Genomic DNA, 24,655 nt, shown 5'->3' on the forward strand with positions numbered 1-24,655 from the left:
TAGTAGTTTTAAGGGTGCCATTCTAGATGTGGGAACAATATTCCATAGTAGAACAGTTTGAGATTTATACACAGTGAGATTATGACTAAGACATTACTTGATGATCATTCAATACAGTCCCATCAAGTTGTAGGTTGCAGAATTAAAAATTAGTCAGAGTTACCAAATATAAACCCTGATCTCAATAAGCCATGGATGTTTCAACTACAGAAAAGAGCAATACTACTTATGGCTTGATTTTGAAAGACCATCAGATCGAGTTACAATATACAACAAATACACTAAACATATTCTATAAATCCTCATATCATGCAAAAAAAAAAAAAACAGCATGAAAAAAATTTTAGTAAAATTGGTGCCAAAAATCTGAATGAAGACTAAATTGTTTGTTATTTGGTTTTTAGGAGCATTAGCAACTAAGGCCATATTGCTCTGCGATATGCGGTGGTCATTCCCTGACCTTTCCTCCGTATTTGGTGGTGACGGGCTCGAACCCCGGTCTAATCAAGAAGCATGTGCTATGCACTGCTGCTCCTTCCCACCTGGCTACGGAGGCGCCGAATGAAGACTGAGAGTGATTCGAATAAGCTTTTTCAGTGAACTGGTTACATGGCTAAAATTCAGATTCATAACTAGGTTCAAGAGAACGAACAACAGTTTATGGAGTGGCATCGCAAAACATCTCCTTGCACAGGAAATTTCATAGGGCACATCAATTAATATTATTCTTCCTTCCAACTGAAATTTTGAAGCAATTAGATGTCTAACATATTAGGAATCGAGAGAGAGAGAGAGAGAGAGCACGCATTTCTTTTTCTGCATAACAATGTCCAACTTGTTAACAGGTGAGACTGTTTCTACAGGAATGGGATACACTTAAATAGAAGGGAGGCGCTGTACAATACTTGCTGATGCTATCGAGGCAGTGTTAGGTGCATCAAAAAATGCTAGCATGGGGGGGGATACACAGACTAATAGAATAACAATGACCCATGCAGAGGTAACAGCGGTTTTTCACTGCTTCTATCAGAACAGGCACTGCCTCGAAAGAAAGGTGTCAAGCAAATATATGGACTGTGTTGGAGTTACCAAGAGTAAAACCAATTTCAAGTGTAGATGTACATTAATGCTAGGAACAGTAAATATATTAGATGTCATTCACTCAAATATAAGAAATTCAGAATTTGATTCAAAAGTACAATGTGTACAGAAAGGACACACAGGACAGGAAGAGGGTTATGCTCTTAATCAAAAAAGCACATAAAATCGAAGGCGGTGCATCCAGTCGACATGGGAGGCCAGTGAATGTTGAATCAGTTTGGTGTGACATAAGCACTGGGAAAACAAAAATGAGACAGAGAGAAGGCGTGTATTATAGGATTAATGACTGTGATGAGGATAACAAACATCTGTACAGACATACAGAGCATGCTTGTTAATAAGAATGACTTATAATGAGGGTCTTTAACTTTCCAGGTATTGACTGGACCTTGTGTGTTGGTCACTCACACAGTATCAAGACTTTTGTGGATTTCTTGGATGACTGTTTCCTACAACAGCATGTTGTAGGGCAACAGTCATCCTCTTTTAAAAAATAACTGTATTATGGTTTTATATTTAATATTTCAGCCAGCACCTTCCATTACCTATTCAGTCGTGATTAGTGAAGATCTGATGTTGTCGGTATTTGTACAGAGTTATGGTTGTTTGTTGTTGTGTTTTTGGTTTTTAGGAGCATTAGCAACTAAGGCCATAATGCTCTGGGATATGCGGTGGTCATTCCCTGACCTTTTCGCATCCTCCGTATTTGGTGGTGACGGGCTCGAATCCCGGTCTAATCAAGAAGCGTGTGCTACGCACCGCTGCTCCTTCCCCCCTGGCTATGGAGGTGTCGTACAGAGTGCTGAAATTAATAAGAGGTAACAACAGAAATCAATGCTCTTGATCTCATTATCAGCAGTGGCTCTTCGTGCATTAAGAATCTGAAGAAAAAATACCCACTAGGTGCCAGTGAAAACAATGAATTGATGTGGGATTTACTTACAGTTATAACTACTGTCAAAAGCAAGTGAAAGGATTTTGCTTTCGTAAAGGTGACTATAGTGGGCTCAGAGTGTTTTTAAATTCTATGCAGTGGGATCAACTGATGAAGTTACCAAGAGCAAATTCTAAATGGGAAGCATTCAGGGATGTTATCATAGAAGCTAGCTGCTAGGCTTTTTATATCAACTAAGAGATACAGTTCCAAGGAATAGACCTAAATGAATGTCAGATGAACCGACCCGTGGCAGAGAAGAAAAATGCATGGGATGCATATATTTATCAGGTAATACAGATGCCTACAATAGATATAAGTTAAGTTAGGTAAACTAAGGCAGATTATGAGAAGTCTCTGGAAAAGAATACAAAGAAAAGCAGCAAAGACTTCTTTATTTATGTAAACAGCAGAAGGAAGGTTGAATCACATTGATCCACTAGAGATGAATGGATTAACTGTTGTTGATAATGCTCAAGTTGTCGAGAAAGTGAATGGGTATTCTGCATCTAATTTCTCACGAGGAATTTTTTTAGGGATGGAGATGACAGAGATAAATGATTTTGTGATAACCAAGAGGAAACTCGAGGAGAAATTGTTGAAGATAAATGTAAAAAGAGCCACCTGGGATGGATGGGATCTATCCAGTTATATTAAAAGAGGTAAGCAATCCTTTAGCCATGATTATGAAGGCATCTCGGTATTCAGGGAGGTCTTTATGGATGTTTGGTTTGGTGTAGAATTTTATGGTGCATTAGCAGCAATGGCTGTTATGCATCAAGACAAGGGTCCTTATGGATGGAGATGTGCAATGTATCGCAAATTCACAAAGGGAGACATGAATAATTATAGTCCTGTTTGTTATTTGGTTTTTAGGAGCATTAGCAAGTAAGGCCATATTGCTCCGGAGATATGTGGTGGAGTCATTCCCTGACCTTTCCGTATCCTCCGTATTTGGTGGTGACAGGCTCGAACCCCGGTCTAATCAAGAAGCGTGTGCTACGCACTGCTGCTCCTGCCCACCTGGATACGGAAGCGCCAATTATAGCCTGTTAACTTGACTTCTGTTCCAGGGAAAATAATGGAGTCGTTGATTAAAGAAGTAATACAGGATCATTAGACAGAATGCAGTCACAGCATGGATTTATTACGGGGTGATCTTGTCTGACAAATCTGATTGGATACCATGACATAGTAACAAAAGAACTGAACACCAAAAACTACAAAATAATTTTGACATCATATGCTTTGATTTCAGAAAAGCTATTGATACTGTTGCACATAAAAAACTTCTACAAAAATTGGAGCAGTGTGGCATTAGTGCTGTTTCCCATTCAGTGCTGGGCCAATTGTTGTTTTTTTACTTTACATTTATTAGAGATATTGATGAAGGCATATCAAGCTTAATGATGAAGTTTCCTGATGATACAAAGGTTGGCACGGTAGTTAGAGCAATCAAGGTACATTACTGCAACAATATCTAGACAAATTAGACAGCTGGGCTGAAAAGTGGTAGTTGAAGTTTAATTTTAACAGATGCAAAGTACTTCACATGGGAGCAGTAATCCTAGATTAATGTACAAGCTGTGTGGTAGTACGCTCAGAGTAGTAGAGAATGAAAAAGACCCAGGGAAGGTAATTGTACAGTAAGTTATGAAGTTCTCTGTACAGTGCAGACAAACTTCCAGGATAGCTTATCCTATAGGAGATTATCCTATTATCATCTACTAAAGGATAAGGAGATTAATAGGAGATTATCTTATTATACAATAGGATAATTGCCTCCTTATCCTTGCTAGCAAACTTCCAGGATAGCTGACAAGGTTTTGTCAATGATATACAGGAATCAGCAAGGATAAGGAGGCGATTATCCTATTGTATAAGGTAATGGTGAGGCCAAATCTTCAGTACTGTATACAGGTCTGGAGGCCTCATTTTAGGAAGGACTGGATTTATTGGAATGGCTGCAGTGGAGTACAACAAGATTGGTTAGGGAGAGAAAAAGGGTGCTTTTATCAGGAATGGCTTCAGTTTTGCAAATTGTAGCGTCTGGAGATTAAGCACCTGCAAGGAGACTGACTGAAGGTTTTTAAGGCCTTGAATGGATAGAGTAAGCTCAATGCTAATTAGAATCTTTCCTCTTGCCCAGACTACACCCAAGACGGTCAAATTGAGGAAGTATGGTTGCAGGTCAGATGTGTATAAATTTTCCCTCAGTCAGAGGGTGGTTGATTGTTGGAACAAACTCTCATCATCTAGTGTTGTAGAGATGGGTTGGGTGCACAGTTCGAATAAATTCAAGAAAGAATTAGATAAATCGTTGGAGGGGATGATCAGGTCAAATGGGAGACATTGGGGTTTTTTTTGCTGATGCTGTATAAGCTTGCTTTCTTGCATCATCTGCCTCTATTACTACTACTAATAATAATAATAACATATATTAAAAGAGGAAACTTTCCATCTTCAAAAGAAATTATCCAATATGTCAATTAGAGTTTCTTTACCATTTAATGAGGATTGCTTGTTTTATTTGAAGTTTCATTTAATTCCATAATTCAACTGTTGGCATTTTGTTGACTTCGCAAAGAATTACGATTAATAATGGGACCCACAATGGCTATATGGAGAGCCTCTAACCGTGAGAGGTGGTGTGTATTATGAGCCAGATCCAATATTCCAATGTACAGCAGTAATTCTGGGGCCTACATATATCCTATTACAGAGCAGGTTATTTTACATAACGATAAGAGATGGCAGGTAGTTATCGTGTATTGTGTCTAGAGTCTGAAGAATGGCTGGCTGATGAATGTTAAGTTACATAAGCCCACTTCTTCCTTTTCCTTTCCATCTTTCTTTTCTTTCATCTGCCAGGCTCAATGCACAGTGTTGTGTATCCAGTGTAGCTTCTGGGGTAGAAGAAAAGCTGTTATTGCTTCAGTCTAATTTGAAAAAGAGGTCCCAATGGCTTGAAACTCTCTTGCATGTTTATTGTTCATTTTATTGCTAATTTGCTGTTTCACGTATATTATAATCTTATCACTGTATAGTTTAGGGCTAGAGCCTCAGTTACGCAGAGAGTTTACTAGCATACAAGTTAGTGCAATTGCATCATTTCTGTACATAGCCAACAACTTAAATAGTTATAAATTGGCATCATTAAGTATATCTCATATTGTAAATACCTTCACAATGGGTTGCCACAATATTGACAGGATCTATCCAGTTATATTAAAGGAGGCAGCAAAGGAAGTAAGCAAACCCTTAGCCATAATTATGAGAGCTTCCTTGAACTGGATATTTGACACCAATTCACAAAGGGGATCAAAGGATGAAACAAGTAATTACAGATCTGTTAGTTCAACTTCTTTCAGAGAATATAATGGAGTCAATGGTTAAAGAAGCAAAGCAGGATCATTAAGACAAGATTGCAGTTATAGTTCAGACACAACATGGTTTTTTAAAGGGGAAATCTTATCTGACCAATTTGATTGGGTACTACGATGTGGTCACAAAGGAATTGGATGCAAAAAATAATTTTGATACCATATACATTTGTATTTGGATTTCTGGGGGCTTAGAGGGGAACAGGTATCCTTTGTGTTATCAGACACTCAGCCTAAAACACTGATGGATCCAATATCTCTCTATTACAGAAGATTTAGGAGAAGTTCTCTTCAAGACGCCTGATCAGCATGAAGAGGAAAAGACCAAACCCTCCAGCATATGAGAGCACAACAATACAAATGGCCCTCAGTCGCCAGCAGCTTTCACTCTCCCTCTTACGGCAGCGAGAGGATCAGAGTGGAAGCAGAGGGTGCTAAGAATCTCTGGGTACGACCAGGCTGCCATGCACGGAAACTGAACTTGGCCTGTTATAACGTACGATCACTCATCAGTGAAGACAGGATATTAGAGCTGGAAAAGGAATTAGAAAATGTGAATTGGAATATCATTGGTTTTGCTGAAACAAGAAGAAGAAATGAATCACTTATAAGTTTATCAAGTGGAAATCTGCTGTACACCAATGGAAACAGTGAAAGGAGTGAAGGTGGAGTTGGGTTTCTGGTCCATAAAGATTTTAAAAACAACATTTTGGAATTCAAAAGTACATCACCAAGGGTGTCAAGACTAATACTCAAGATTTCTAAGAGGTACCAGCTAAAGATTATAATAATTTATGCACCAACATCGAGCCAAGATGATGAAGAGGTTGAAGAAATGTACACCGAAATTGAGAGTCTTCTAGATGAGCAGAAAACCCACTACACTATTATTATGGGGGACTTCATTGCTAACGTTGGAAAAAGGCAAAACAGCGCAGAAAGAGGAACTATAGGAAATTTTGGAATTGGTGAAAGAAATAAAAGAGGTGAAAGACTTGTGGAATTTGCAGAATCTCAAGGACTGTCAGTAATGAACACTTTTTTCAAGAAAAGGGTGAACAGAAAGTGGACATGGAAGAGTCCAAATGGATTAACAACTAATGAAATCGACTTCATCCTCACTAACAGAAGATATATTGTGAATGATGTTACCGTCCTGAATAAGGCAAATGTTGGAAGTGATCACAGAATGGTAAGATGTACACTTGATATAGATGTAGGAAAGAAAAGGAAAAAACTGACTCGAGTAAATAATACATAGGTCTTTGAGATAACAGAGGAGGAGAAAAAGCAGTATGTACTGGAACTTAAGAACAAGTTTGAGCTTCTGCAGACTGCTCAAGACCAAGATATCAACGAGGAATATTACAACTTTCTGAAAGTGATAAAGCCCAAGAAACCTATAGGAAAAAAGAAATCCAAAGAAGAAAAAATTAGTCAAGAAACACTTGTCATGATGAACCGAAGACGACAAATGAAGAGCAAGAAAAACACTGACAGGGAGAAAATTGAGTATACTGAGTTATGCAAAGCCATTAGAAAGAGACTCAGAGAGGACATAAGAAGATTTAACACAAGAAAAGTAGAACAAGTATTAAGGGAAAACAAAGGATTTAAATCAGCAGCCATGAGCAGTAATACAGAAAGACAAATGATACTGAAACTGAAGAATAGCGATGGTGTACTCATAAACAGCAGAGAAGGCATAATTCAAATAGCAGAAGACCACTATAGAGAATTATACAAGGAGCGAGGTAATGATACCAGCAGTGGGGAAGATGGATTGCAAAGTAGCAACACATACGACATACCCGATATTCTTCCTGATGAGGTAAAACATGCATTGAAGAAAATGAAGAATCGGAAAGCCCCGGGGGAAGATGAAGTTACTGTAGAGTTGTTAAAATTGGGAGGAAGAGACATAACACAAAAACTGGCAAGGCTCTTCACAAAGTGCATTAGACAAGGTGTGACGCCTAAGCAGTGGAATAATGCAATCATAGTTTTGCTGCATAAGAAAGGAGATAAATCAGAAATTGGAAATTATAGACCAATTAGCTTGTTATCCCACATCTACAAGTTGTTCACAAGGGTCATTACTAACAGATTAGAAAGAATACTTGATGAGAATCAACCGAAAGAGCAAGCTGGCTTTAGGACAGGATTCTCATCTATGGATCACATTCACGTAATATCACAGCTAATGGAGAAAGCAAATGAATATAAAACACCATTATGCCTGGCATTTGTGGATTATGAAAAGGCATTTGACTCCATACAGCATAAGGCAATGTTTCGGGCACTGGAAAGACAAGGCACAGATACCCCATATATTATGATTTTGAAGAAAATATATGAGAATGCTACCTCCTTTATTAGACTAGACAAAGACAGTAGCAAATTTAAAATCAAGAAAGGAGTTCGACAAGGAGACACAATATCTCCGAAGCTGTTTACTGCTGCCATTGAGGAAGCTTTTAGAAGATTAGACTGGTTGCAGAAAGGAGTCAATGTGAACAGAGAGTACCTAAACCATTTACGATTTGCAGATGACATTGTGGTTATAAGCCACGATCCCAAAGAATTAGAGGAAAATCTTAATCAGTTATGCACAGTTGGTAAGGATTTTGGACTAAAGATGAATATGACTAAAACAAAAGTAATGATGAACAAGTATGCCACGGAAAGGGAAATAATGATCGAAGGAGCAGTAATTGAAAAGGTGGAGTCATATACTTATTTGGGACAGGTTATTAGCTGTAATAATGATAAATGGCTGGAAGTCAAGAGAAGAATAAATTTTGGATGGATAGCATTCAGGAAATATAGTCACATACTGAAGAGCAATATCCCAGTTTGTCTGAAATGTAAAATAATGAATCAATGTATACTCCCCACCATGACTTATGGAAGTGAAACTTGGGCACTCACCAAAAGAATGGGAGAAGCTGAGAACTACACAGCGAAGAATGAAACAAACTAATTATATTGGGAATCAGACTGTTAGATAAGAAGAGGATGGATTAGGCAGCAAACTCAAGTAAAGGACATTCTTATCAAAACTAAAGAACTAAAATGGTCTTGGGCAGGACACATAGCTCGAAGACATGATGACAGATGTACTAAGAAAATAACAGAATGGTACCCAAGAGGAGCTAGAAGAAAACCTGGAAGACAAAGGTGGAGATGGATAGATGAAATTCATGAGTTTTTGGGTAGTAAATGGATGGCCAGTGCTCAAAACAGAAGAAACTGGAAAGTTGCTGGAGAGGCCTTCATCCTGCAGTGGATTGAAAATGGCTGATGATGATGATGATGACTTGGATTTCTGAAAGCTTTTGATACTGTTGTACATGTAAGACTGCTATACAAATTGGAGCAGATGGCATTAAGGGAAGTTGCTGGTATGGATAAAGGAACGGTTGAGTGGAAGAAGACAGAGTGGTAATCAATATCAATGGACACTGCTCTTTGTGGATTAATGTTATTAGTTGAATCCGTTGTTATTAGTTGGGCCAATCGTTGTTTTCTATATACAGGGTGTTTCAAAAACATTAAAATTTTATTTGAACACTAGGAACATGTACATCGAAGTTATGCAAACAGTATATGTATGATAATGTTAATACATTTATGTCAAATTAATGAATAAAAAAAGACACTTATACAGGGTGTTTCAAAAATGATGGTCAATAATTTAAAGATGAAAAGTGCAAACTAAAATAAGCAAAAAAAGTCCCAGTGAACATCGGGCCGTAAGTGAACAGTTTTCACAATAATGCACATTTTCTGTTCAGATCAGCTACTGACTATGGGAGCACTAGTTTAGCAAAAAACTGTGAATCCTTTGCTAAGGGTGGTTTTATTAAACATAAGATAATATATTTTTAATTTTTGGTTTCAACACCACAGGATTTTACCCTTCGTTGCTGTAACCTATTTCCATGTTGACTATCCTCTGACAAGTACTAGTATGCCTGCTACATCTCAGAGAATTCAGAGAGGAGAAAGGGAGAGAATGAGCATAACCTAACCTAAACAAACAAGTCAGTGGCGGACTCCAACTTTGTACAGTTCACCTTGTCAGTAGTGGATCCCAACTAGAAATATGCAATATCTCAAAAACGATTCACTTAAGGACCCATGTTTACTAGGCTTTTTTTGCATATTGTAGTCTGTACAGTTTACCTTTAAATTATTGACCATCGCTTTTGAAACACCCTGTATATAAATATCACTGAAGGTATATCGGGCTTAATGTCCAAGTCTGCAGATGATACGAAGGTAGGCAGGGTTATTAATGACACCGATGACTGTACACTACTGAAACAGGATCTAGAAATGTGGAGTAGATGGGCTGAGAGGTGACAAATGAAGTTTAACACTGACAAATGTAATGTACTCCATATGGGTAGCAGTAACCCCAGAGTAACGTATCAACTGAATGGTACTACACTTAGGGCGGTGGAGAATGAAAAAAACCTGGGGGTAATTGTGCAGTCAGATATGAAGTTTTCTGTGCAGTGCAGACAGTCTGCAAGAGTAGCTCATGGAGTCTTGTAAATGATATACAGGAATTTTTCTAGCAGTACAATTTGAGTACTATTGTACTTGAGTACAATGTACTCAAGTACAATAGTACTCAAAGTGTGGTCAGGCCACACCTTGAATACTATATACAGATCTGGAAGCCTCCTTTTGGGAAGGATGTAGAGCTGCTGGAATGAGTATAGAGAAGGGCAATGAGATTGGTAAATGGAAGATTCAGCAATCTGTCTTACGAAGAAAGGCTTAAGTTCTGCAAATTGCAGTGTCTGGAAACTAGGCACCTGTGAGGTGATCTGATTGAGGTATATAAGGCCTTGAATGGGATTCTTCCTCTTGCCCAGATTAATCGCCTGAGGGGATAAATTCAAATTGAGGAATATTTGCCTTTAGCCAGAGGGTGCTTGATTGTTGGAACAAACTTCCATCTGTCATTGTGGAAGTTGACAGCTTAAATAAATTAAAGGCAGACAAACAAGCAAAAACAAAACAAACAAAATGGGAAGATTTTTTTTTTTCCCCCCTGATGCTGTATAAGCTCGATTTCTTGTATCATACGCCTCTGCTAAGAGCCCGGAAATGATGGTATTCAAGCAGAACTATGGAAATTCAGAGGCAATGCAGGGTCAAAACACTTCGCGCAATTGTTTAATCTAATTTTATTTACAGGTGATATACGAGAAGACTGGAAAAGCAGAATAATAGTACCTATACACAAAAAAGGAGATAAAGAAAATTGTCAGAATTATAGACCCATTACCCTTCACCTCTATGCTTTATTGATTTCAAGCAGGCATTTGACTCTGTAAATAGAGAAAATTTAATGAAGCAACTGCAAAAAATCCTACTTGATCATGAAATAATCATGTTTGTAAACAATTTCTACAAAAATACAAGAGCAATAGTAAAATTCAACAACCTTAAAACAGAGAAATTTTAAATAGAGAAAGGATTCATGCAGGGATGCCCTTTATCTCCATATCTATTTAATATCTACTAGAAGAACTAATGAAATCAATTGAATAAAAAAGAGGTACAATAATAAATGGAAAAAATATAAACCACAATAATAAATGGAAAAATATAAACCACAATAATAAATGGAAAAAATATAAACCACAATAATAATTGGAAAAAATATAAACCACATAAAATATGCAGATGACATTGTGATTTTAACAGAAACCAAGGAACAACTAAAAGAAATATTAACAAACATTGATAAAGCAAGCAACAATTATGGAATTAATATTAATATAAATAAAACCAAAGTAATGCAAATCGGAAAAAACACAGAAGACATAAACATAAACATCCAAAATCAACAAACAGAACAAGTACAAAAATTTGTATTCTCTAATAACCAGAAACCTAAGTAATATTGACCAAATTAATCACAGACTGAAAACATCGGATGGACAAACATGAACAAACTCAAAAACATATGGAAGAGTAATAAAATCTCAAATAGTCTAAAAATTAAATTATATGAAACTGTCATCATATCCACAGCAACTTATGGATCAGAGAATTGGAGAATAAAAATAAATAAGAAAGAAAGGCAAAAAATAATGTCATTTGAAATCAGATGTCTAAGGAAAATCAATAAAACAAATTGGAGAGAACATAAAACTAATGAACAAGTAAGGAGAGATCTAAATTTTGAATGCAGAATAATAGAGCAGATCTACAAAAAACAACTTCAGTGGTTTGGACATGTGAACCGGATGAAACAACACAGGCTGCCTAATGTAGTACTGACAAGAAGAATTGGAGATAAGAGACCACCAGGAAGACCCAAAAGAGAATTGTTCTAATGCTTAAAGGAAAACACAGGCTTTCAGAGTTATCGACAAATGATGCAAGTTCAAGAGATCGACAACAATGGAGGACGATATCTAAATAGGGATTCAACCCATGCCAAACGGAAGAGTAGAATAAATAAATGAATGAATGAATGAATGATGATATGCCTCTGCTAATGCTTATGTTATATATGTGACAGTCTGACAATGAAGCTACACACCTCATATGTACTTTTTTGATGACTTCAGGAGCAGTAGAAAGAAGGCGAGCGCTCCACAGTGGGTCAGTCTGTAGGTAATTAAAATCAAAAGTTATTACTCGAATACACAAGACTATCAATTTTATATTACAGGTTTTTATAACTTTTTAAATTAATGTTAATCAGTCTTTTGTGAAAAGAAATAAAGTTTTAATGGGGGGAGAGAGAGAGAGAGAGAGAGAGAGAGAGAGAGAGAAAAGGTGAAAACAAATCTGATATCAATTTTGTTTATAACTAAAGTAAAACAGAGCTATTGATAACATATACAGGGTGTCTCAAAAATATTGGTACAAACGTTTCTGGGAGGTAGGTAACATCTAAGGAATGTGAATCGCATAGGAACCCATAACTGGAAACGTCATGGGCAAGTAGTAGCAGAGGCACAAGAAGCAGAAATGACACAAGACAGTAATTAGTGGCAAACATTTATTTGACATAATATTAACAATGGAGTACGAGATGGATGCATTTCATGATGTTACAACAGATGCTCGAAGGTTCTACCATGAGACGCGATGCATGCATGACACCGATGCAGCATGGATTGGCAGACACGGTCGAACACACCTGGAGTTTCTTTGACAGTAGCAGCAGTGCAGACAAGTCTCGCCACGAGATCCATTTCCATCTCCACAGGCGATTCATACACGATAGATTTGAGGGTCCTCCACAGAAATAAATCAAGGCTCAATAAATCAGGTGATCGTGGGGGCCGGGCAATGGGTGTAACAAGGCCAATCCATCGACGCCCAAAATACCTGTTCAAATGGTCACGAACACACCTTCCATAATGGGCAGGCCCCCTGTCATGTTGAAACCAAATGTTACGTCTCACATTTGCTGGAACATCGTCAAGTAACCCTGGTAGAACTTGTTAGAAAGATCCGATATTTAGCAGAGTTCATGCGGGATGGTAACAGGTATGGGCCGACTAAGCAGTCGCCGACCATACCTGCCCACACATTTATTGCAAAGTGATGTTGTGCGGCATAGGGGTGCACACCATGTGGGTTGTCGTGAGCCCACACATGACCATTGTGCTGATTGAATAAGCCTTCCCGAGTGAAATAAGCCTCATCCGTGAGGCTTATTTCACTTATTTCATGGAAAATTCAAGTCTTGAGCACTTTCTTGGAGAAACCACTGTGCAAAGGCCACACGTGCAGGATGATCTTGGGGGGGCAGTAACTGAACCCTTTGGAGATGAAAGGGGTGTAAGGAATTGTCGTGCCAGACACACTGTATACTGCAACGAGACACTCCTAAGGCAGAGGCAACGGCACGTGTGATGGAAGTAGGATTATTCTGGATGGCATTCAACACACTTTCTTCCATGGCGGGAGTTCGCGTCGAATGTGATCTGCCCGCACTACTCCTGTTAACATCTAAATGACCCATAATTGCACAAATTTTGATGCACATGCGCATACAAACAGTGGCCCGGTACATGTCTGTCTGGGAAGCATTCTCCATAAATTCATTGAGTGGCTCGTGCATTGCCCTCTGCTAATCCATACACTAGGTGCATGTCTGCCAGCGCACAGTTTGTATATCGATGCATGCTCTTCGTTCGGCGACTACCGCTCTGTCTACCGACTTACGGTGACGTTTCCGGTTAAGGGTTCCTATGCGATTCACATTCCTTTAGATGTTACCTACCTCCCCTAAACATTTGTACCAATATTTCTGAGACACCCTGTATAAACTATGCCTTTTACAATATAGATTAATTTGCATTAACTTTATTAATTCTGTTTTAATGTCAGATGTATGGAATAACAAAAATAAAATATTTATTTTGTCTTATAAATATGATAATATGCAAAACTGCTTATCTTAAACCTCGCCAATTTTATTACTAAATACAATACTCATAATAATTTCAAAAAGAGTGAACTCACTGCCATTATCAAATTGTTCATTGAACTCTTCGCTCTACACCTTTGACACAAATTTTTCGCCAACAAATTAATATACCTTGAACAGCATTTTATATGTCAGCCTGCATCTTTGCTATATACCATAAAATATTTATTGTTATTTTTGCTTTTCTTTACTTAATGATCGATAATAGATCCTGCCATTTTCCGACCACTGCTCAGCAGTGTTCATTCAAACACCAGCATAGATCAGTCTAGGTGCAATGGTAATTTTAGATGTGCAATTAGTTAGGTTCTTGAATGGAATATATACTTTATATGAGAGTACACAGGCAATTTTTTTTTTGTTATGGAAACTAAAAGATACAATATGCTCCGTTCTTGAGTCAATGAAACTGTTGCCTACATAAATGACATGCACATTTAAGTTTGTTAATACACACACACAGCAGTTGAAACAGTTTCTCACTTTTCACCACCTATATAAATATTCTTACCACACAAAGTAATGTATATTGCAAAAGATATTTATAACCTAGAAAAGTTAAGTTAGACAGAAAGAAGACCAGCATTATATTAAAAAATCTAAAGCCGAAAAAGCAATAACAAATTATGAAAGCTGATGATGCTCATTTGGAAATAACTGAAAAATTTTCTTTCCTTTTTTTTTCTTTTTTTTTTTTTAATAAAAATCCTAAACATGAAAGGTGTTAGAACCTATAGTATTGAGTACCATGCATGGGTTGAAGGATGAGAACACCGAAGATACTTGTTGACATTAGAATTGCGTTTCTGTAGATTATAATTTTCAAGAAATACACATGAAGGAAGGTTGTTCCAGAAAACAGAAGTCAAAGAAAAAATTATGAAGAACAAACAATGGTTCTATGGGTTTGGAGCTGGATAATAAATGGATGCTGACTGATTGTATCATGTGTTCGGACTGGTTTGAAAGAGTGGGGAATCATAAATGCAAATTCAAAAGAACAGTGCCCAAGGAAGAATGTCTCTGAGTGTAGAGACTTTGTAAGAGATTGGCCATTAATTAACCTGATTTCTCTTTTCTGAATGGAATGTAGAGGTCTAAGAGAGGTTTTAAGGTATCACCCCATATGTGGGAACAATATTCTATGGGAGGGAGGATTTCAGATTTATACTGAGTGAGCAGTGGTTTAGAAGAAAAGTAAAGTAAAGTAATGTAAAAACAAGAGAGAAAGGGAAAACCCAATTTTTTAGACGCAAAAGAAGGAATATGATGATGTGCTTATGCCAAGAGAGATTCGAAGTCAGGGTAACTTCTAATAGAGATATGTGATCTTGCCTAGAAATTAGTGTCACTGAAGAAGATGTGCATAGAAGCAAGACTTTTTTGTGAGATATAAGACAGGAATAAGTTTTAGAAGAATTGAAATTAACTACACTATCTTTTCCCCATTGAATTACCTGGAGATCAGCATTTAAGGAATTGGTGATGGATATTTGAGTAGTTGAAGCTGTTTGTGAAGAGCAAGGTTTCTCAAACTGGAAGGTGGAATTCAATGTGGTATCATCAGCAAAACTATGAATAGGATTCCTAATTAGTTGAAGGCAGTCATTAATATATGAGGGAAAAAGAGTGGGAGAAAGAACTGAACCTTGGAAACACTAGCATCAGTGGAGAAGTTAAAAGACAGAGTCATCCACCATCACCACAGAGAGTGGTCAGAGAGAAAAACTGAATACCTAATTGCAAAAAACAGCTGATAATCCAAAAGATGGGAGGTCATTTAGAAGACCTTTATGCCAAACATGACCAAATTGCTCCACCGAATTTGCCTATAAATGGGTAACATAAGATAATATATCACCAGTGGGTCGATATCACCATAATTTATACTGGTGATCATTGATCAGATAGGGTTTCAAGATACTTAGGAGTTGGAGGTTAATGTATTTCTCCATTAGATTGAAAAGAGTCGAGGCAAAGACAATAATTTGAGGAGAGACAATAATTTGTCATCCTTTTTAAGAACTGGCTAGATATGAGCAAATTTCCAAGCAGAAGGGGAAAACATTAGTGAAATAAGAAAGCGTAAAAATGTAACAAAGAACAGGAGTGAGCTCAGAGCACAGATTTTGAGAACAATTTGAAAAATGCCATCAGCACCTGAAGCTTTCTTGGCAACAAGATTTTTCAGAATTCTTACGACATTCTTTTGATGGAAGACCACAGGAGGCATTGAGTGGAGTGTACTGGAAATTATAGGAGGTGGTTTACCAAGATTGTCAATACATGAGTTAGAAAATAAGTAAGATACTATTAAGCTGGCTTTAGCTGAAAAGGTAGCAGAACCATTAGGTTTCAACAAATGGTAGTAACACAGATGGGGAAAACTTGCAGCCAAAGTTTTGACAAGAGACCACAATGGTCGACTATATATGAGGACAAGAATCAAGTTTTCTACTCTTAGCCTGTTCAAAATTTAGTTTGGACCAATTAATAACTACTTTACAATTGTTGCAAACTTTGATGTAAGCAAAAAATGAAACTAGTGATTTATATGCAATATGCAACATTCTTAGCATGTTTATTGGAAAACCAAGGTTTAGATCAGTGCTTTTTTCCCAAACCTTTTTGGTCATGACCCAAAATATAGTGTTTTCCAATTCCAGAAACCCATGGAGTTAGTACATGTTAATTAAATAAAAATCCGATGTGCCAGCAGATGGCTTTAGTGCAGAAGTTTCATGTGTTCAGTTTAAAGTTAAAATGTTAACAATATTAAAATGTGATGTGGATAGTATACAAAAAATACAGAATAAATTTCAGTTAAGTTTCTTTGGAATTAAATAAATGAAAATTATGTTTTTTTCAATAGCTACCATGATGCTGCTTCATTTTATGAGCTCTTTGAGTCTTGGTTTTATGTTCATGAATAAAGCAAAACACAAGTAATGTTGAGGATGTATAGGATTCCTCAGTTTAGTTTTGACTGCAATGCGAAATGAAAATTCTTGTTCACAGGGGCATATGGCGGGAAACAGAAGAAAGCACATGAATGAATGCACATGAACAGGAGAAGAGCTTTTTAAGCTTCCGGTGACAGAATGGGCTTACCTGCGAGCTGTGTCCAAAATGACAAATGTGGAAGCAGGCTTTTAAAACGTTGCTTCTGCATTGATTTCCCTGGAGATCTATAAATTTTTCTTGAAATCCTAAAGTAGCTTCTCCAATTTCATTAACATTCACATTGAATATATTCCTGACCCAGCTATGTGGTTTGATGTCAACATTTTCTGGCATATGATCTTCAAAAATAGCTTGAATATCATTGACTGCTATTTGTGATGAATCTTCTAGCACAGCACTCTGTGCTGAGAAAGCAGCTGTTTTGCCTTTAGCCATTTTTCTTGTCAAAGGTTTTTTCTTCAATAAAGTGATTTTTTCAATAATGTTTGTGATGGTTTGATTTTGGCCCTGCATGTCTGTATTCAATTCATTCATGGACCTTCTTCTGTTGTTCTTAAGATGCAGAGCAAATAAGCAAACTTTGCCAGCCAAGCAGCATCTTCAAAGCAGTTGGCCATTGCATGCTTTTTCTCCTGTAGAAAAATTCCAATTCCAGTTTTTAGCTCAATGACTCATATAACTGTGGGTATTACATTTTGCTGTATATAAATAATACATTAGCATGAAATCAACTAAATAAGATATCTTACTCATACTTACAAAGATAATATTGTAAGTAAATAAATTATATAAAAATTTGTTCCTCAGCATAGAATCTCAAGTGAGCAGAACTTTCATAAAAAAAAAAGTTATGTAATATTTAGGAAAAAATTTTTTTTTTTGTAAAAACTTTTTTACATTGGCCTGGCAAAATTTGAATGGCTCAGAAGTATTGTAATTAAATTATTATATAAAACAAATCAAACATCATAGCATGTCCTATAAGTATAAGAACATAAAATACTATAAATATGGTATAAAATTAGACTTCTATTTGATGAACTAACATAAAGATAGTCCATCAAATAAAAAAATGAATGATAATTCGAGAAATAACTCATCCCTAGAAGAACAGCAGTTAATAGCATTCCTCATGAGGACTACATATTAAAAATTTTAATAAATTAGCGGGTCTCGACTACTCAAGTTGTCTGTCCAACTGTCTAATAAAGTTTCGAGACTTTAGGACCTCCATTTTTTTACACTATGTCATAAAAAAATGAAAGGAAAATCTAAAATAGTAATTATTCCTAAAACTTAGTGTCTAAGCAAAACATTATTATTAAAAATATATAAAACATCAAAAAAAAAGTTAGGAATCTTACTAAGGCAAAACATGAATAAATAATATTAGAATAATGTTAATATATAATATAAAATTATTAGTACTGATTTTTTTTTAAATATTTACATAGTGTATCCATTTATAATATGCCTACATAATGGAATATTTGAAACTACATACTTGAACAGAGTTCGTCTCTTCTTGAACTAAGTTTGGATGGAGATAGTCTTAATGTTGAAGTGATGTCCAAACAATTTTACATCATGCTTTTGTTGCAGTAACTACAAAAAACCACTCTCACAGGTATACAATGAAAATGGAAGGAAGACTTTGTGCTTTTTCATCTAGTTTTGGGAATTCAGTGTAAGCTTTAGTCCAAAAATTTTCAAGACAACAATCCCTCTTTAAAATTTTTAATATGTAGTCCTCATGAGGAAAGATCAGCTAGTAACTGCTCTTGTTTTTGGGATGAGTTATTTCTCAAATTATCATTAATGAATTTAATACCACAAAAAACTTTTGGAACCTTTCTTGAAGGAAAATAGTTATCATATTTATCACTAAGTGTATTTGAGTGATTGACAATAATCAACTGAATTTCTGCAAAATTAAATTATTTTTATCTTTAACTTCATTCAGTATCTCTCTTAATCTGCTGAACATGTTACAGTAGTTGTCTTTGGCTCTGTTTGTTAACTTGTAACTTCAATTTTTTTTGAAAACTGTTTATTTTACTGTATTCATCAAAAATATAAAAAAACATTTTTTAGTGGTCCTTGTAGACATAAATTTAACTCACTCATTCAAATTCTGAAAACTGTCTACAAGACAGCAGGGTTTCAAGAACCAGATATTCTTGTAGTATTTAGCAAGATTTGAATTTTTGTTTGACAGAAAAAAAAACACTTCTTATCTAAATTCACACAATCTTCTTAACACTTGACCTCTGGATAGCAAGCAAACTTCTGCATGCAGTAATAGTGTGGAATATGCAGCCCACATTTCATGACGTACTATTTCAAATGATTGGAAATTAAGAGTACTGGATTTTTATTTCCTATTTTGATGGATATTAGTAACACATAATTTAACCCTGAGCTTCACTGTTTACATGCTAATAGTTCTTGGTGAAAAATGCAATGTGTACTTTGAATTTGTGGCACTACTTCTTTAAAAATTGCAACCAATCCTACATGAATACTCATCACATCTGCTGCACTGTCAGTACAAATTTAAACACAATTTGAAATATGAATTATTTGCTAGATTCAGATATTATCTTGAGTATTTCAGATCCAGTTGAAAGTTATGCCAAATAAAGCTGTTCATGAATTCTTTTACAATCACTTTTCTGATGCTATCATGGCAGTGTTTGGTGGGTCAGAAAACTACTATCCTGGGTGGATACACTAATAGATTAACAACGGTCACAGGCAGAAGTAAAAGTGATTCTTGTACTACTTCTATTGGAACATGTAGCAGCCTGGAAAGCAATGTACCAGGGATTTCAGGATCTGCTGTGAGTCATCATGGAACAAGGAAATACATGGACTGTATTAGGGTAACTAAAGGTAAGAACAGGCGCATGTAATAATAATACCATTCTGGTATTATTATTACATGTACCTTCTTATTACTTTCAGTATTATTAATCAATAATACATTATACAACATTATTCCACAACATTATAGTGTAAAAAAAGTAGCCGCTTCTGACTGTTATATTGCTATCACCAAATTATAAAGAAAAAATAAAAAGAGGTTAATAAATAAAGAAAAAAGTAGACTTGCATCTAATGAGAATCCTTGTTTCACCAATTCAGTTGCAAGGCCTCCATCTAGAATACGTACTTGGGTTCCCATCATTACTATGAACGAATTTGGGAGAAATGTTAAAAAAAAATTAAAAATATATTTTTAAAAATTTGTGATACAGCAAAGTATCAATAATCTGATGGTATATGGGACCAGAGCTAACTAAAATTACTGAAAACTCTGTTTACATAGAACAATAAAATAAAAAAAAATTATTCATTAAAATTTATCAAATTAAAGAAAGAAAGAAAGATAAAATTATACAATTAAGGCAAAATAAACCTAAATAGGCATACTTTCTCATAAGCAGTAAATAGGTATATTTACATTGTTTTTCTTATGTTTTTAGCTGCACAGAAACAACAACAATTAAAATGTTTCAAAAATTTTCAATCAATATTTAAATAATTTTTAATAAAAAAAAAGAAATTTAATTTAATAACTGTATATGGCTTTGAGTTCTATTTCTCTGTTATTCTCTTTCTTTCTCTTGGGATGCTTGCCTGTTGCTGTCAACAGTTCCCTTCAGTGACAGGGAACTGTTCACAGCAACATGATTTCTTTAGAAACAACCTAAAATTACCAATTTCATTTTTAATTTGAACAGTGTCACCAAAAGGAACAACTTCACTATTCATTTAAAATCTCTGAGGCACTGCCATAACAGTCTGTTTTCATATATACTGGTCTCTCAGCAGATCACCTCAAGCAACCCTGAGCTAAACCTTGAATAATATATATGAAGGTCTAAATGAACCAAGTGGTATGCAGAAGGGAAAACTTCTGATTGAATGTGAAATGAAAGTTATACATCACTACAGGAAAAGGAACAGGGCATCCTCAAGACAAAATGATAGAAAAATAAAATTCAGAAAAGCACACTATTATTTATCATCTGCAACTCACACCCTAAATGGAACAAATACACATGGCATCTGTAAGATATGTTTTTGTTTTTAAATTAGAAAAAATTAATTTTCAGCTCTTTAAAAATTAAATTTTCAGTTTAATTTAAAACTGGTGTTTTATTAATTATGATTTGCAAAACTCAATTACAAAATATGAAACAAAAATAAAAAAGAGAGACAATAATAATTACAAAGAATGTTTTACGGTGTTTATTAGAATTTTCAAGGTCACTCATCATTTGAATCGAAACAGGCACTATTTCTAGTTGTTTGGGGGAGTACAAATTGTGTGCAGAAAGGATAGACAGGACAGGAAGGGAGGAGGAGTTATGCTGTTAGTTAAGAAACACATAAAATTTAAGGAAGTGCATCCAATTGAAGTTGATGATAATGCAATGTTGAGTCTGTTTGGTGTGACATGAGCACTGGGAAAGGAAAAATTGGAGTAGGCGTGTGTTATAGGCCTAATGAATCTAATGAGCAATTCTGCAGAGAAATAGAGTGGACCAATAAATTAGAGTGTCTTATAATGGGGGATTTTAATTTACCAGATATTGACTGGAATTTGTGGTTGGTCACTCACACACTAGCAAGGCTTTTGTGCATTTTTGGATGATTGTTTTCTACAGCAGCATGTCGGGAGGCAACTAGAGGGAGTAATACTCTTGATCTGATTATCAGTAGTGATTCTTCATGCATCAAGAATCTGCAGATAAAGGAACCACTAGGTGGCAGTAATCACAGTGTGCTGAAGTGGAATTTACTCAAAGAGGTAACCACCATCAAGGGTAAAGGGAAGGGTTTTTGCTTTCTGAAAGGTGACTACGGTGGTCTAAGATAGTATTTAAATTCTATACGGTAGACCAACTGATGATGTTATCAACAGCAAATTCAAAATAGGCAGCATTCAAAGAATTAATCTTGGAAGCTACTAGGCTTTTCATACCAACAAAGAAATATTGTTCAAGATTTAGACCTAAATGGATATCAGAGAACTAACTAGACATGTGACAGAGAAGAAAAATGCATGGGATACATATAAATTAACATGTGACACAGAAGTCTCTATGATTAGCATTAGTAGAGGCATTTGATGCAAGAAAGCAAGCTTATGCAGCATCAGCCAAAAAAAAAAAAACCCACTTCCACTTCACCCCTCTGTTCGTTCAAAATACCTGTCCAGCTGAGCCTTAAACCTATTTAGGCTATCAACCTCCACGACAAGGGATGGAAGTCTGTTCCACCAACCAACCACCCGCTGGCTAAAGGCAAATTTCCACACGTCTATCCTACATCTGTCTTTCCTCAATTTGAATTTATGACCTCTCAGGTGATTATTCTGAGCTAGAGGAAGAATCCCATCAGCATTGAGCATGCTCAAACCATTCAAGGCTTTATACACCTCTATCAGATCACCTCGCTGGTGCCTAGTCTCCAGACACTAATTTGCAAAACTTAAGCCTTTCTTCGTAAGAGCACCCCTTTGTTCCATTCACTAATCTTGTTGCCCTTCTCTGTACTCGTTCCAGCAGCTCTACATCCTTCTTGAAATGAGGCCTCCAGACCTGTATACAGTACTCTAGGTGTGGCCTGACCATTGCCTTATACAAGGGAATAATCACTTCCTTATCACTGCTAGAAAAATTCTTGTATATCATTGACAATACTCCATGAGCTACTCTTGCCGCCCGTCTGCACTGCTCAGAGAACTTCATATCTGCCTGCACAACCACCCCCAAGTCCCTTTCATTCTCTACCATTGGCAGTGTAGTACCACAGAGTTGATACATTGCTCTGGGGTTGCTGTTTCCCATGTGTAGTACTTTACATTTGTCAATGTTAAACTTCATTTGCCACCTCTCAGCCCATCTGCTCAACCTTTCCAGGTCCTGTTGCAGTAGCATAGTGTCAGTAGTGTCGTTGACAACCCTGCCAACCTTTGTATCGTCTGCAAACTTGGACATTAAGCTTGATATACCATCATCAATATCATTTATAAATACAGAAAACAATAATGGACCCAACACTGAGCCCTGAGGGAGTCCACTAATAACATTAGTCCACGATGAGCAGTGTCCATTGATTACCAGTCTCTGTCTTCTCCCCCTCAACCACCCCTTTATCCATAGCAGCAATTTGCCTCCAATGATAGATATAAGCTGGTCTGTAACCATGTTACAAAGGAGGTTAGGCAGGCGAAGGCAGATTATGAGAAATCTTTGACAAAGGATGCAAAGAAAAACAGCAAAGAGTTCTTTATTTATGTAAACTCTAGAAGGAAGGGGATGAATCAGATTGGTCCACTTGATATCGATGGTTCAACTGTTGATGATCCTGCTCAGGTAGCTAACAAACTGAATGAATATTTTGTATTGGCATTCACCCATGAGAAGTAATTCAGTGAGGGGAATGCCAGAGGTGTATTCAACTCTGGCAGTAAGCTAGAAAATCTTGTAATAACTGAGAGTAAAGTGGAGGAGAAATTGTTGAAGATAAACACAAGAAAGGCACCTGGGGTGGATGGAATCTATCCAGTTATATTAAAGGAGGCAGCAAAGGAAGTAAGTAAACCCTTAGCCATAATTATGAGAGCTTCCCTGGACTCAGGTGAGGTACCCATGGACAGGAGATGTGCAAATGTGACCTCAATCCACAAAGGAGGATCATAGCAGAAGACAGGTAATTACAGACCTGTTAGTTTAACTTCTTTTCCAGGAAAATTAATGGAGGCACTGGTTAAAGAAGCATTCCAGGATCATCTAGACAAGACTTCAGTTATAGCTTGGACACAGCATGGGTTTGTTAAGGGGAATGCCAGTATCTGAAATCTTGTCTGAGCAATTTGATTGGATACTATGATGTAATCACAAAGGAAGTGGATGCAAAGAATAACTTTGATATCATATATTTGGATCTTAGAAAAGCCTTTGATACTGTTGCACATGGAAGACTGATGCACAAATCGAAGCAGTGTGGCATTGGGGTAAAATTGCTGCTATGGATAAAGGGATGGTTGAGTGGGATAAGACAGAGAGTAGTAATCAATGGACACTGCTCTTCGTGGACTAATGTTATTAGTGGAGTCCCTCGGGGTTCAGTGTTGGTCCATCGTTGTTTTCTGTTTTTATAAATGATATTGATGATGGTATATCAGGCTTAATGTCCAAGTTTGCAGACGATACGAAGGTTGGCAGGGTTGTTAAGTACACTGCTGCAACAGGATCTAGAAAAGTTGAGCAGATGGGCTGGGAGGTGGAAAATGAAGTTTAACATTGACAAATGTAAAGTACTACATATGGGAAGCAGTAATCCCAGAGTAACGTATCAACTCTGTGGTACCACACTGACAGTGTGGTACCACAGAAAAGAAAAGAACCTGGGGGTAATTGTGCAGGCAGATATGAAGTTTTTCTGAGCAGTGCAGACGGTCTGCAAGAGTAGCTCATGGTGTCTTGTCAATGATATACAGATATGAAGTTTTTCTAAGCAGTGCAGACGGTCTGCAAGAGTAGCTCATGGTGTCTTGTCAATGATATACAGGAATTTTTCTAGCAGGGATAAGGAATTGATTATCCCCTTGTATAAGGTAATGGTCAGGCCAGGAGCGGATTAAGGTCGGTTGAGGCCCCGGGCGCAGAAGAAATATTGGGCCCCTTATAAAAAAGAGAGAGACAGGGAAAATAAAAATACATGTTAACCATTTTTTTAAATAAGTAAAAAATATTATGTACTATTAATGTTTTATTTACA

The 24,655-nt window shown here is 36.5% G+C and overlaps 1 protein-coding gene across 4 annotated transcripts in view; it reads right to left on the reverse strand.

Annotated features, from left to right (window-relative positions):
- Positions 1-24,655, reverse strand: part of LOC150080843 (uncharacterized) — a 133,918-nt gene that overhangs the window by 102,311 nt on the left and 6,952 nt on the right. For all 4 annotated transcript variants that reach the window (XM_090381964.1, XM_090381960.1, XM_090381962.1 and 1 more), the window contains exons 2-3: positions 19,974-20,050; positions 11,990-12,057 (exon numbers count right to left, since the gene is read on the reverse strand). In XM_090381964.1, coding sequence (XP_090238090.1) covers positions 11,990-12,057; positions 19,974-20,050 — 145 coding nt within the window. The remainder of the gene's footprint in view (positions 1-11,989; positions 12,058-19,973; positions 20,051-24,655) is intronic.

The sequence above is a fragment of the Mastigoproctus giganteus genome, chromosome 9 (genome assembly GCF_048544385.1).
Source record: "Mastigoproctus giganteus isolate SK-2022 chromosome 9, ASM4854438v1, whole genome shotgun sequence".
Lineage (NCBI taxonomy): Eukaryota > Metazoa > Arthropoda > Arachnida > Uropygi > Thelyphonidae > Mastigoproctus > Mastigoproctus giganteus.